The sequence below is a fragment of the Somniosus microcephalus genome, chromosome 7 (genome assembly GCF_052327205.1).
Source record: "Somniosus microcephalus isolate GS21.2 chromosome 7, FLI_Smic_1.0, whole genome shotgun sequence".
Taxonomy (NCBI): Eukaryota; Metazoa; Chordata; class Chondrichthyes; order Squaliformes; family Somniosidae; genus Somniosus; species Somniosus microcephalus.
In genome coordinates, this window is record NC_140993.1 from 266,530,201 (window position 1) to 266,542,914 (window position 12,714).

The 12,714-nt window shown below is 41.6% G+C and overlaps 1 protein-coding gene across 1 annotated transcript in view; it reads left to right on the forward strand.

The window, feature by feature from the left end:
* Window positions 1–8,364: 8,364 nt before the first annotated feature.
* pkhd1l1.1 (PKHD1 like 1, tandem duplicate 1) overlaps window positions 8,365–12,714 on the forward strand; it is a 248,397-nt gene continuing 244,047 nt past the window's right edge. The window contains exons 1-2 of the mRNA XM_085993995.1: window positions 8,365–8,439; window positions 10,119–10,216. Of these exons, the coding sequence (XP_085850121.1) occupies window positions 10,159–10,216 (58 nt within the window). The 5' untranslated portion in view covers window positions 8,365–8,439; window positions 10,119–10,158. The remainder of the gene's footprint in view (window positions 8,440–10,118; window positions 10,217–12,714) is intronic.

Consider the following 12,714-nt stretch of genomic DNA (forward strand, 5'->3'; position numbering starts at 1 on the left):
GATACAGATTTTATTATATCCTTAACACTGATAAAATAATACAATATATTAACCATTACTGTGTCTTGTAAGATAGACAGGGGAGGTTTGCTAGCACTGTTCGGGGGGGTTTAAACTAACTTGGCAGGGGGATGGGATACAGAGTGAAGCTATAATAGGGGGTGATGTACAGCCAAATATAGAGGAAAAAACAAGTCCGACTGGAAGGCAGAGCAAATATGTAGCGGCACAAGGGAGTAGGGCAAGGCTGAATAGCATTTATTTTAATGCAAGGAGTCTTGCGAATAAGGTGGATGAACTGAAGTTGTTGATGAACACATGGGAGTTTGATATTGTTGCTATCACGGAGACATGGTTGAGGGAGGGGCAAGACTGGCAGCTCAATATTCCGGGGTATAGAATCTTCAGGCGAGACAGGAGAGGGGGCGGTAAAAGAGGAGGGGGTGTCGCAATATTAATTAAGGAGTCAATTACTGCTGTAAGGAGGGATGATATATTAACAGATTCCTCTAATGAGGCCATATGGGTTGAACTTAAAAACAAAAAGGGGGCAAGCACTTTGCTGGGAGTGTACTATAGGCCCCCAAACAGTCAGGGGGAGATAGAGGAACAGATATAGAGTTATACAGCACGGATAGAGGCCCTTCGGCCCATCGTGTCCATGCCGGCCATCAAGCCCTGTCTAATCTAATCCCATATTCCAGCATTTGGTCCGTAGCCTTGTATGTTATGGCATTTCAAGTGCTCATCCAAATGCTTCTTCAATGTTGTAGGCAAATCTCAGAGAAGTGTGCAAATAATAGGGTAATAATAGTGGGGGATTTCAACTTCCCCAATATTAACTGGGATAGTCAGAGTGTGAAAGGCTTAGAGGGTGCAGAATTCTTAAAGTGCATCCAGGAGAGCTTTTTGAGCCAGCATGTAGAAAGTCCTACAAGAGAGGAGGCGGTACTGGACCTAATTCTAGGGAATGTGGCCGGGCAAGTGGTAGATGTGTTAGTAGGTGAGCACTTTGGTGACAGTGACCATAATTCGGTGAGATTTAAGGTAGTCATGGAAAAGGACAAGGATGGACCGGAAATAAAGGTTCTAAATTGGGGGAAGGCCGATTTTAATATGATAAGGCAGGATCTGGCCAATGTGGACTGGGATCAGCTACTTGAAGGAAAATCCACATCGGAGCAATGGGAGTCTTTCAGAAAGGAAATTGAGAGAGTACAATGGCAACATGTTCCCGTAAAGGTCAAGGGTGGGACCAACAAGCCCAGGGAACCTTGGATGTCAAGGGATATACGAGAATGGATTAGGAAAAAAAGGGGGGCTTTTGGCAGATACAAAGGACTAAAGACAGAGGAAGCCCTAGAGGAGTATAAAAAGTGCAGGGGGATACTTAAAAAAGAAATTAGGAGAGCGAGGAGGGGCCATGAAATAACACTGGTGAGCAATATAAAAGAAAATCCTAAGGTGTTTTATAAGTATATTAAGGGCAAGAGGATAACTAGGGAAAGAGTAGGGCCCATTAGGGACCAAAGTGGCAAGCTGTGTGTAGAGTCAGAAGATGTAGGTGGGGTTTTAAATGAATTTTTTGCATCTGTGTTCACTATGGAGAAGGACGATGTGGACATAGAAATCGGGCAGGGGGACTGTGATATACTTGAACATATTAGCATCGAGAGGGAGGAGGTACTAACGGTTTTAGCAGGCTTAAAAGTGGATAAATCCCCAGGCCCGGACGAGATGTATCCCAGGCTACTATGTGAGGCAAAGGAGGAGATTGCAGGGGCTCTGACACAAATTTTCAGAACCTCTCTGGCCACAGGGGATGTGCCAGAGGACTGGAGAACAGCTAACGTAGTACCATTATTCAAGAAGGGTAGTAGGGATAAACCAGGGAATTACAGGCCAGTGAGCCTAACATCAGTGGTAGGGAAATTAGTGGAAAAAATTCTGAGGGACAGAATTAGTCTCCACTTGGAGAGGCAAGGATTAATTAGGGATAGCCAGCATGGCTTTGTCAAGGGAAGATCATGTCTGACCAATTTGATTGAATTTTTCGAGGGGGTGACTAGGTGTGTGGATGAGGGTAGTGCAGTGGATGTGGTTTACATGGATTTCAGTAAGGCTTTTGATAAAGTCCCGCATAGGAGACTGGTCAGGAAGATAAGAGCCCATGGGATCCAGGGTGCCTTGGCACATTGGATCCAAAACTGGCTTAGTGGCAGAAGGCAGAGGGTGATGGTGGAAGGTTGTTTTTGTGACTGGAAGCCTGTGTCCAGTGGGGTACCGCAGGGATCGGTGCTGGGTCCCTTTCTGTCTGTGGTCTACATTAATGATTTGGATGTGAATGTAAAAGGTATGATCAGTAAGTTCGCAAATGACACAAAAATTGGTGGGGTGGTAAATAGTGAGGAGGGAAGCCTCAGGCTACAGGACGATATAGATGGGTTGGTCAGATGGGCGGAACAGTGGCAAATGGAATTTAACCCTGAAAAGTGTGAGGTGATGCATTTTGGACGGACTAACAAGGCAAGGGAATACACAATGAATGGTAAGACCCTAGGAAAGACAGAGGATCAGAGGGACCTTGGTGTGCATGTACATAGATCCCTGAAGGCAGCAGAACAGGTGGATAAGGTGGTTAAAAAGGCATATGGTATACTTGCCTTCATTAGCCGAGGCATAGAATATAAGAGCAGGGAGGTTATGATGGAGCTGTACAAAACGCTGGTAAGTCCACAGCTGGAGTACTGTGTGCAGTTCTGGTCGCCACACTATAGGAAGGATGTGATTGCTTTGGAGAGGGTGCAGAGGAGATTTACCAGGATGTTACCTGGGCTGGAGCGCTTCAGCTATGAAGAGAGACTGGACAGGTTGGGGTTGTTTTCCTTGGAGCAGAGAAGGCTGAGGGGGGACCTGATTGAGGTGTACAAAATTATGAGGGGCATAGATAGGGTAGATAGAAAGGAACTTTTCCCCTTAGTAGAGGGGTCAATAACAAGGGGGCATAGATTCAAGGTAAGGGGCAGGCGGTTTAGAGGGGATTTGAGGAAAAACTTTTTCACCCAGAGGGTGGTTGGAATCTGGAACTCACTGCCTGAAAGGGTGGTAGAGGCAGGAACCCTCACAACATTCAAGAAGCATTTGTATGAGCACTTGAAATGCCATAGCATACAAGGCTACGGACCAAATGCTGGAAAATGGGATTAGATTAGACAGGGCTTGATGGCCGGCGCAGACACGATGGGCCGAAGGGCCTCTTTCTGTGCTGTATAACTCTATGACTCTATGACAGTAACAGTTAATCACTCATTCCAACTTTTGCTAAGTGTTAAAGTTTAATGTCGTACCATACCTTAAAATTCACTAAATTTATGTATTTTTTTACATAATTCAGATTCAAATTAACATAACAGAACAGTACATGACCTGACACAACTATTTATTCAACGTACTTCATTTGGTAACAGTAAGAGAATGCATAAAAAAATACAAACGTTTTATTATTTCTACCGGCTGTTATTTGTTTGAGTGCCTGATACTTGAGGTTTCAAGCAATATATTAAAATATATCACATTAATAAGCATCATAATTATAATCAATTATATTATCACCTTCTACTTACAGCATTTCATTCTCAGACTGCCAGCAAGTTTAGGAAATTCTCATCGCCTTGGCCAATCAGTTTTGTTTGTTTGCAGCTCACGCACTGTGATTGATCCTTCACAGACCTGGCACAAGCACGATGGGCCGAATGGCCTCCTTCTGTGCTGTGTCAGTCTATGATTCTATGCTGGAATGAACATTAATACTACAGCAAGAACTTGCCTTTCTATAGCACCTTCCACCACCTCGGGACATCCCAAAGCGCTTCACAGCCAATGAAGTACTTTTGAAGTGTAGTCACTGTTGTAATGTAGGAAACATGGCAGCCCATTTGTGCACAGCAAGCTCCCACAAACAGCAACGAGATAAATAATCAGATAATCTGTTTTTGCTGTTGGTTGAGGGATAAATATTAACTGGAGTTCCACTGTTCTTCTTCCAATAGTGGCCGTGGGACCTTTCACTCCCACCTGAGAGGGCAGACTGGGCCTAGGTTTAGTGTCTGGGAACTCAAGTACAATCAGTTTCACCTACCCACCTCTCACCATATCCCTTAATCTCTTCTCTCTCATCCGATTGTCTCAAGCCCGTTAATACATTGTGATTCAATGGCCTTCCCTGGTGACTTATTCCATAGCTTTTGGGGGAAAATAATGTTACGCGACTTCCTTTTTGTCAACTCTGGCCAGACACCGGTGGAGCCCGCAGAGAAACAGTGTAAATGTCTGTAGACAAGGACTCCCCACACCCACAGGATTTGTTCCGGTCTCATTTGCTGCAAATGTTGCAGGGTTAGTTGGTTTTGGGCTGAAGTGGCAGCCTAGGTTATCTCAAACTCCCAACATTATACATCAGTAACACTGAAATAATGTGTTTCTCAGCCAAATTGACAGGAGTCATTTCCAGGCTCAGTCCTCAAGGAATTGCTCTTGGCATTTAGGTTCAGTTGGGACTGGCCAGGTTCTGGTTCCACATAAGAACATAAGAAATAAGAGCAGGAGTAGGCCATAGGGCCCCTCGAGCCTGCTCCGCCATTCAATAAGATCATGGCTGAACTTCGACCTCAACTCCGCTTTCCCGCCCGATTCCCCATGAATCCAAAAATCTATCGATCTCAGTCTTGAATATACTCAACGAATGAGCATCCACAGCTCTCTGGGGTAGAGAATTCCAAAGATTCACAAACCTCTGAGTGAAGAAATTTCTCCTCATCTCAGCCCTAAATGGCCGACCCCTTATCCTGAGACTATGCCCCCTAGTTCTAGACTCTCCAGCCAGGGGAAACAACCTCTCAGCATCTACCCTGCCAATCCCCTTCAGTATCTTATATATTTCAACGATATCACCTTTCATTCTTCTAAACTCCAGAGAATATAGGCCCAATCTACTCAATCTCTCCTCATAGGGAGATTAAAGCTCATCCCCTGGGCAGTTTCTCCTAATTGCAGAGCAGTTCACAGACACAGAGCTACTGGCTCCTAAGCAACTAAGTTCACTTAGTGGAGATGTGACTGCTCTAATATTGCAAGAGGCTTCTTCATTATGGTGGCCTTTGATCCTGCCCAATGACGGAACCAATCTCCATGTACATAGATCATTAAAATGTCATGGACAGATACAGGAAATAATCAAAAAGGAAATGCTGGCCTTTATATCTAATTATTATTGAGAAAAAAACCTATCTGAAGCCTATATTTTAGGTGTGAATTTAGTATTGTGGATCGTTCAGTAACAAATAAATAAAGACTTGCATTTATACAGCACCTTTCACAACCTCAGGCTGTCCCAAAGCACTTTACAGCCAATGAAGTACTTTTTGAAGTGGAGTCACTGAGGTAATGGAGGAAACACAGCAGGCAATCTATGCAAAGCAAGGTTCCACAAACAGCAATGTGATAATGACCAGATACTCTGTTTTAGTGATTTTTGCTTACGGGATAAATGTTGGCCAGGACACCGGGGAGAACGTCCTTACTCTTCTTCGAAATAGCGCCAGGGGATCTTTTATGTCCACCTGAGAGGGCAGGCGTGGCCTCGGTTTAACATTATCCCATAGAGGTGTCCCTTTGGATTGGAAAATTGCAAATGTAACTCCATTATTTAAGAAAGGTGAGAGAGAGAAATCAAGACATTATAGATCTGTTAGTCTAACATATGTTGTGGGGAAGTTATTGGAATCTATAATTAAGGACAGAGTGACTGAGAAATTTGAGCTGATTAGAGAGAGCCAACATGGATTTGTAAAGGATAGGCCACGTCTAATGAACATAATCGAATTTTTTGAGGTAGTAACTAAAGTAGCAGATAGTGGAATGTCTCTGGATGTAGTTTATATGGACTTCCAGAAGGCATTCGATAAGGTTCAACATAAGAGACTGTTAGCTAAAATTAAAGCTCATGGAATTGAAGGCAAATTATTGACTTGGTTAGGAGATTGGTTAGGCAAAAGACAGAGTAGGGATAATGGGTATGTATTCAAATTGGAAGGAAGTGATTACTCGTGTCCCACAAGGATCTGTACTGTGGCCTCAATTATTCACTATATTTATGGATGACTTTGATAACACAATAGAGAGCCATATATCCAAGTTTGTCAATGACACAAAGATTGGCGGTATAGTAAGCGGTGTAGACGGGAGCATAAAATTACAAAGACATTGATAGATTAAGTGAGTGGGTGAAACTGTGGCAGATGGATTTCAACACAGGTAAGTGTGAGGTGGACCAAAAAAGGATAAATCCATGTACTATTAAATGGTGAAAAGCTGGGAACAGCTACTCCACGCTGCCTCACTCCCTATTCACTATTCCCAGTATCGGGATGAGCTTAAGGTGCAGGTAACAAAATCCCAGCATTGGGGGTTTAAATTAAGACTGGATAAAAATTAGGGTTAGAGAATCCCAGAGATTGCTACACGTGGATGGGATTCCATAATCCGGCGAGTTCCTTTAAGAAAAGTATATTGACTTTCCCCAGCCTTCTCGGAACTCGTTTTATTTAGTAGATTTATTGATCAGAAATTGTAGGTGGTAATGTATAGATTAGGTAAATCAGAAATTGTAGGTAATAATGTATAGATTAGGTAAATCAGAAATTGTAGGTAATAATGTATAGATTAGGTAAATCAGAAATTGTAGGTAATAATGTATAGATTAGGTAAATCAGAAATTGTAGGTAATAATGTATAGATTGGGTAAATCAGAAATTGTAGGTAGTAATGTATAGATTGGGTAAATCAGAAATTGTAGGTAATAATGTATAGATTAGGTAAATCAGAAATTGTAGGTAGTAATGTATAGATTGGGTAAATCAGAAATTGTAGGTGGTAATGTATAGATTAGGTAAATCAGAAATCGTAGGTAATAATGTATAGATTAGGTAAATCAGAAATTGTAGGTGGTAATGTATAGATTAGGTAAATAAGAAATTGTAGGTAATAATGTATAGATTAGGTAAATCAGAAATTGTAGATAATAATGTATAGATTAGGTAAATCAGAAATTGTAGGTAATAATGTATAGATTAGGTAAATCAGAAATTGTAGGTGGTAATGTATAGATTAGGTAAATCAGAAATTGTAGGTAATAATGTATAGATTAGGTAAATCAGAAATTGTAGGTGGTAATGTATAGATTAGGTAAATCAGAAATTGTAGGTAATAATGTATAGATTAGGTAAATCAGAAATTGTAGGTAATAATGTATAGATTGGGTAAATCAGAAATTGTAGGTAGTAATGTATAGATTGGGTAAATCAGAAATTGTAGGTAATAATCTATAGATTAGGTAAATCAGAAATTGTAGGTAATAATGTATAGATTGGGTAAATCAGAAATTGTAGGTAATAATGTATAGATTGGGTAAATCAGAAATTGCAGGTAATAATGTATAGATTGGGTAAATCAGAAATTGTAGGTAATAATGTATAGATTAGGTAAATCAGAAATCGTAGGTAATAATGTATAGATTAGGTAAATCAGAAATTGTAGGTAATAATGTATAGATTGGGTAAATCAGAAATTGTAGGTAATAATGTATAGATTAGGTAAATCAGAAATTGTAGATAATAATGTATAGATTAGGTAAATCAGAAATTGTAGGTAATAATGTATAGATTAGGTAAATCAGAAATTGTAGGTAATAATGTATAGATTGGGTAAATCAGAAATTGTAGGTAATAATGTATAGATTAGGTAAATCAGAAATTGTAGGTAATAATGTATAGATTAGGTAAATCAGAAATTGTAGATAATAATGTATAGATTAGGTAAATCAGTGGAAGTCCAAAGAGATTTAGGGGTCCATGTACACAGATGATATTGAATGGTGGAGCAGGCTCGAAGGGCCAAATGGCCTACTCCTGCTCTTATTTTTCTATGTGTTGTCAACCTGCAAATCATCGGGGAGGGAGGAGGAAGAATTGGATCAGGGGGCGAGTATATCATTAGCGGGAGAATGAACATAAAAGAGGGAGTTTACCGAGTGATGCATTGAAAAATCTTAGCTTTCAGAAACCAGAGTATAAACACACGAGCAGAGATAGAATGACGTTGAGCATTGGAGTAAAATTCATTTTGAAAGTACATGTATTGAAGTAGTGTCAGTGCTGTGCAATTGGTCCATTGTACACTCTACCGCTGAAAGTATGTCAGGCTCATGTGTCCTGATAAAACCCTCTTGGGCTGATGTTTACCACCAGGTTGCTAATAGTGACCACAGTGCGTGATGTGAATGTGCACAGATCCAAATAGCCATCCAACTCCACACCTCCCGCACACTGGGAATACAGACCCTGGCGGGAAGGAGCTTGTAGCTGGAGCTGGGACTGGGCAAAGGTAAGGGTGGCGCAGGGTGTCCCAGGAGATCCAACAGCTACTCCACGCTGCCTCACTCTCTATTCACTATTCCCAGTATCGGGATGAGCTTAAGGTGCAGGTAACAAAATCCCAGCATTGGGGGTTTAAATTGAGACGGGATAAAAATTAGGGTTGGAGAATCCCAGAGATTGCTACACGTGGATGGGATTCCATAATCCGGCCAGTTCCTTTAAAAGTAGATCGACTTTCCCCAGCCTTCTCTGAACTAGTTTTATTTAGTAGATTTATTGATCAGAAATTGTAGGTAATAATGTATAGATGGGACACATCAGAAATTGTAGGTAATAATGTATAGATTGGGTAAATCAGAAATAGTAGGTAATAATGTATAGATTGGGTAAATCAGAAATTGTATACGACAACACATTGCGTGAATAAGAAATCATATAGAATAACATATAGATTGAACAAATCAGGAATGGTGTACAATAACATGTATATATTGGGCCAATCACAAATTGTATACGATGACACATATATTGAGGAAATGCAGAATGGTGTGCAATAATGTATAGATTGGGTAAATCTGGATTAGTGTACAATGATGTATAGATTGGGTAAATCTGGATTAGTGTACAATGATGTACAGATTGGGTAAATCTGGATTAGTGTACAATGATGTATAGATTGGGTAAATCTGGGTTAGTGTACAATGATGTACAGATTGGGTAAATCTGGATTAGTGTACAATGATGTATAGATTGGGTAAATCTGGGTTAGTGTACAATGATGTATAGATTGGGTAAATCTGGGTTAGTGTACAATGATGTATAGATTGGGTAAATCTGGGTTAGTGTACAATGATGTATAGATTGGGTAAATCTGGATTAGTGTACAATGATGTATAGATTGGGTAAATCTGGATTAGTGTACAATGATGTATAGATTGGGTAAATCTGGGTTAGTGTACAATGATGTACAGATTGGGCCAATCAGCAACTGGGTGTAATAATATGATTTATATTCGGAGTCCTGGCCCCCTCTCTCCCGCAGTGCCGCCGGGCTCAGTATAATCCACACTGTTACTCTGATCTGACGAATCGCACTCTTGACTCTGACTGAATTGGGGACAATATTTTCACCCCAGCAAGTCACCCTGCAAATAAATCGGGTAAATGCCGAGCTGCCGCCTTTAATATCCCGTGTCCGGTGTTCCCCAGGAGGGTGAACATTTTGTGTGCTGGTTTTTTTAATCTAGTCAGAAACAACTTGACCTTATTGAGTGTTCTAAAGTTTGAAATGAACACACACGGAATTCTAGCCCATTTTAAAGCAGGAAATCAGGGCCAATTCTCAAGAAGACCCTTGAATCCTCTAATGAAAACCACTTTTTGCACAATTGAAGCCATCGGCCACTGAAATGATTTTTTTAAAAACCTGAAAATGCTGGAATTACTCAGCGGGTCAGGCAGCATCTGTGGAGAGAGAAACAGAGTTATGTTTCAGGTCAATGACCCTTCGTCAGAACTGGAAATTTAGCAGTTTATAAACAAGTACAGGTTCAGGGGAAAGGGGGGGGGGCGTTAACAAAGTGGAAGATCTGTGATAAAGTTGAGGGCAGGAGTGATTAAATGACAGTGATGTCTGTTAACTGTAAGCACACAGCCTGCTGTTGGTTAATGTATCCCTTCTCGCAGCCGGCAGATACCGAGAGGGCAACAGGAGCTGTGGGGCAGCATGTCGGTGTGCTGGAGTTTGGCGATCGCTCTCAGTCTCTGCTCACTTGCTGGCTCAGGTAAGTAAGAATCGGCTCAAAACAGCCTAGTGCTATCAACAATCTTAACCGTCTGTATATAGCAAGTGGGACACGGGTTTCCTAAATCACATTTACCGGATATCGAGCTGCATTTTAATCAGGGTGAAATAACTCCTAATACTAAACCCGAATTTACACCGGGTTATTGAACGAATGTAACTGAGAGCTATCTAGTTCAGTTTCAGTTCAAATGCTTTATTGGCATGAAAGTTTACAGAGAACCATATTGCCAAAGCTTACATAGCAAAAAGGTACAGTTTTCCAACATTCTGTAGGTGTCAATCGATTTGACATTTGTTGGGTATATACAATATTACTTTTAAACAATATTAATTTTAAACAGTCTTTCTACTTCATTTGGTACGTTCAATATTAATTTTAAACAGTCTTACTTTTAAACAGTCCTCAGGTTGTGACATGTTGTTACATATTTAGCCCCAAGGTATGGTCTGTCTCCTTCTCCTAGGACTAATCTCAATTTTGACAGATCATCCAATTCCTTGAAATCTCTCTCTATCTCGCTCTCTGTCTCTGTCTCTCACTGTCTCTCTCTGTCTCTGTCTCTCACTGTCTGTCTGTCTGTCTCTCTCTGTCTCTCTCTGCCTCTCTGTCTCCCTCTGTCTCTGTGTCTCTGTCTCTATCTCTGTCTCTTTCTGTGTCTCTCCCTGTTTCTGTCTCTCTCTGTGTCTCTGTCTCAGTTTCTGTCTCTGTTTCTCTCTCTCTGTCTCTCAGTTCCTGTCTCTCTCTGTCTCTCTCAGTTTCTCTCTCTCTGTCTCTCAGTTCCTGTCTCTCTCTGTCTCTCTCAGTTTCTCTCTCTCTGTCTCTCAGTTCCTGTCTCTCTCTGTCTCTCTCAGTTTCTCTCTCTCTGTCTCTCAGTTCCTGTCTCTCTCTGTCTCTCTCAGTTTCTCTCTCTCTGTCTCTCAGTTCCTGTCTCTCTCTGTCTCTCTCAGTTTCTCTCTCTGTCTCTCTCAGTTTCTCTCTCTGTGTCTCTCAGTTTCTATCTCTCTGTCTCTCTCAGTTTCTCTCTCTCTCTGTCTCTCTCAGTTTCTCTCTCTCTCTGTCTCTCTCAGTTTCTCTCTCTCTCTGTCTCTCAGTTTCTCTCTCTCTCTGTCTCTCTCAGTTTCTCTCTCTCTCTGTCTCTCAGTTTCTATCTCTCTCTGTCTCTCTCAGTTTCTGTCTCTCTCTGTCTCTCTCAGTTTCTATCTCTCTCTGTCTCTCAGTTTCTCTCTCTCTGTCTCTCTCAGTTTCTATCTCTCTCTGTCTCTCTCAGTTTCTATCTCTCTCAGTTTCTATCTCTCTCTGTCTCTCTCAGTTCCTGTCTCTCTCTGTCTCTCTCAGTTTCTCTCTCTGTGTCTCTCAGTTTCTGTCTCTCTCAGTTTCTCTCTCTCTCTGTCTCTCAATTTCTGTCTCTCTCTGTCTCAGTTTCTATCTCTCTGTCTCACTCAGTTTCTCTCTGTCTCTGTCTCTCAGTTTCTCTCTCTCTGTCTCTCTCAGTTTCTGTCTCTCTCAGTTTCTCTCTCTCTGTCTCTCTCAGTTTCTGTCTCTCTCTGTCTCTCAGTTTCTGTCTCTCTCTGTCTCTCAGTTTCTCTCTCTCTCTGTCTCTCTCAGTTTCTCTCTCTCTGTGTCTCAGTTTCTATCTCTCTCTGTCTCTCTCAGTTCCTGTCTCTCTCTGTCTCTCTCAGTTTCTCTCTCTGTGTCTCTCAGTTTCTGTCTCTCTCAGTTTCTCTCTCTCTCTGTCTCTCAATTTCTGTCTCTCTCTGTCTCAGTTTCTATCTCTCTGTCTCACTCAGTTTCTCTCTGTCTCTGTCTCTCAGTTTCTCTCTCTCTGTCTCTCTCAGTTTCTGTCTCTCTCAGTTTCTCTCTCTCTGTCTCTCTCAGTTTCTGTCTCTCTCTGTCTCTCAGTTTCTGTCTCTCTCTGTCTCTCAGTTTCTGTCTCTGTCTCTCTCAGTTTCTCTCTCTCTGTCTCTCTCAGTTTCTCTCTCTCTGTCTCTCTCAGTTTCTCTCTCTCTCTGTCTCTCTCAGTTTCTCTCTCTCTGTGTCTCAGTTTCTCTCTCTCTCTGTCTCTCTCAGTTTCTCTCTCTCTGTGTCTCAGTTTCTATCTCTCTCTGTCTCTCTCAGTTTCTCTCTCTCTCAGTTTCTCTCTCTCTCTGTCTCTCTCAGTTTCTCTCTCTCTGTCTCTCTCAGTTTCTCTCTCTCTCAGTTTCTCTCTCTCTCTGTCTCTCTCAGTTTCTCTCTCTCTGTCTCTCAGTTTCTCTCTCTCTGTGTCTCTCAGTTTCTGTCTCTCTGTGTCTCTCTCTGTGTCTCTCTGTCTCTCAGTTTCTGTCTCTCTCTGTCTCTCAGTTTCTATCTGTCTCTCTCAGTTTCTGTCTCTCTGTGTCTCTCTGTGTCTCTCAGTTTCTGTCTCTCTGTGTCTCTCTCTGTGTCTCTCAGTTTCTGTCTCTCAGTTTCTCTCTCTCTGTGTCTCTCAGTTTCTCTCT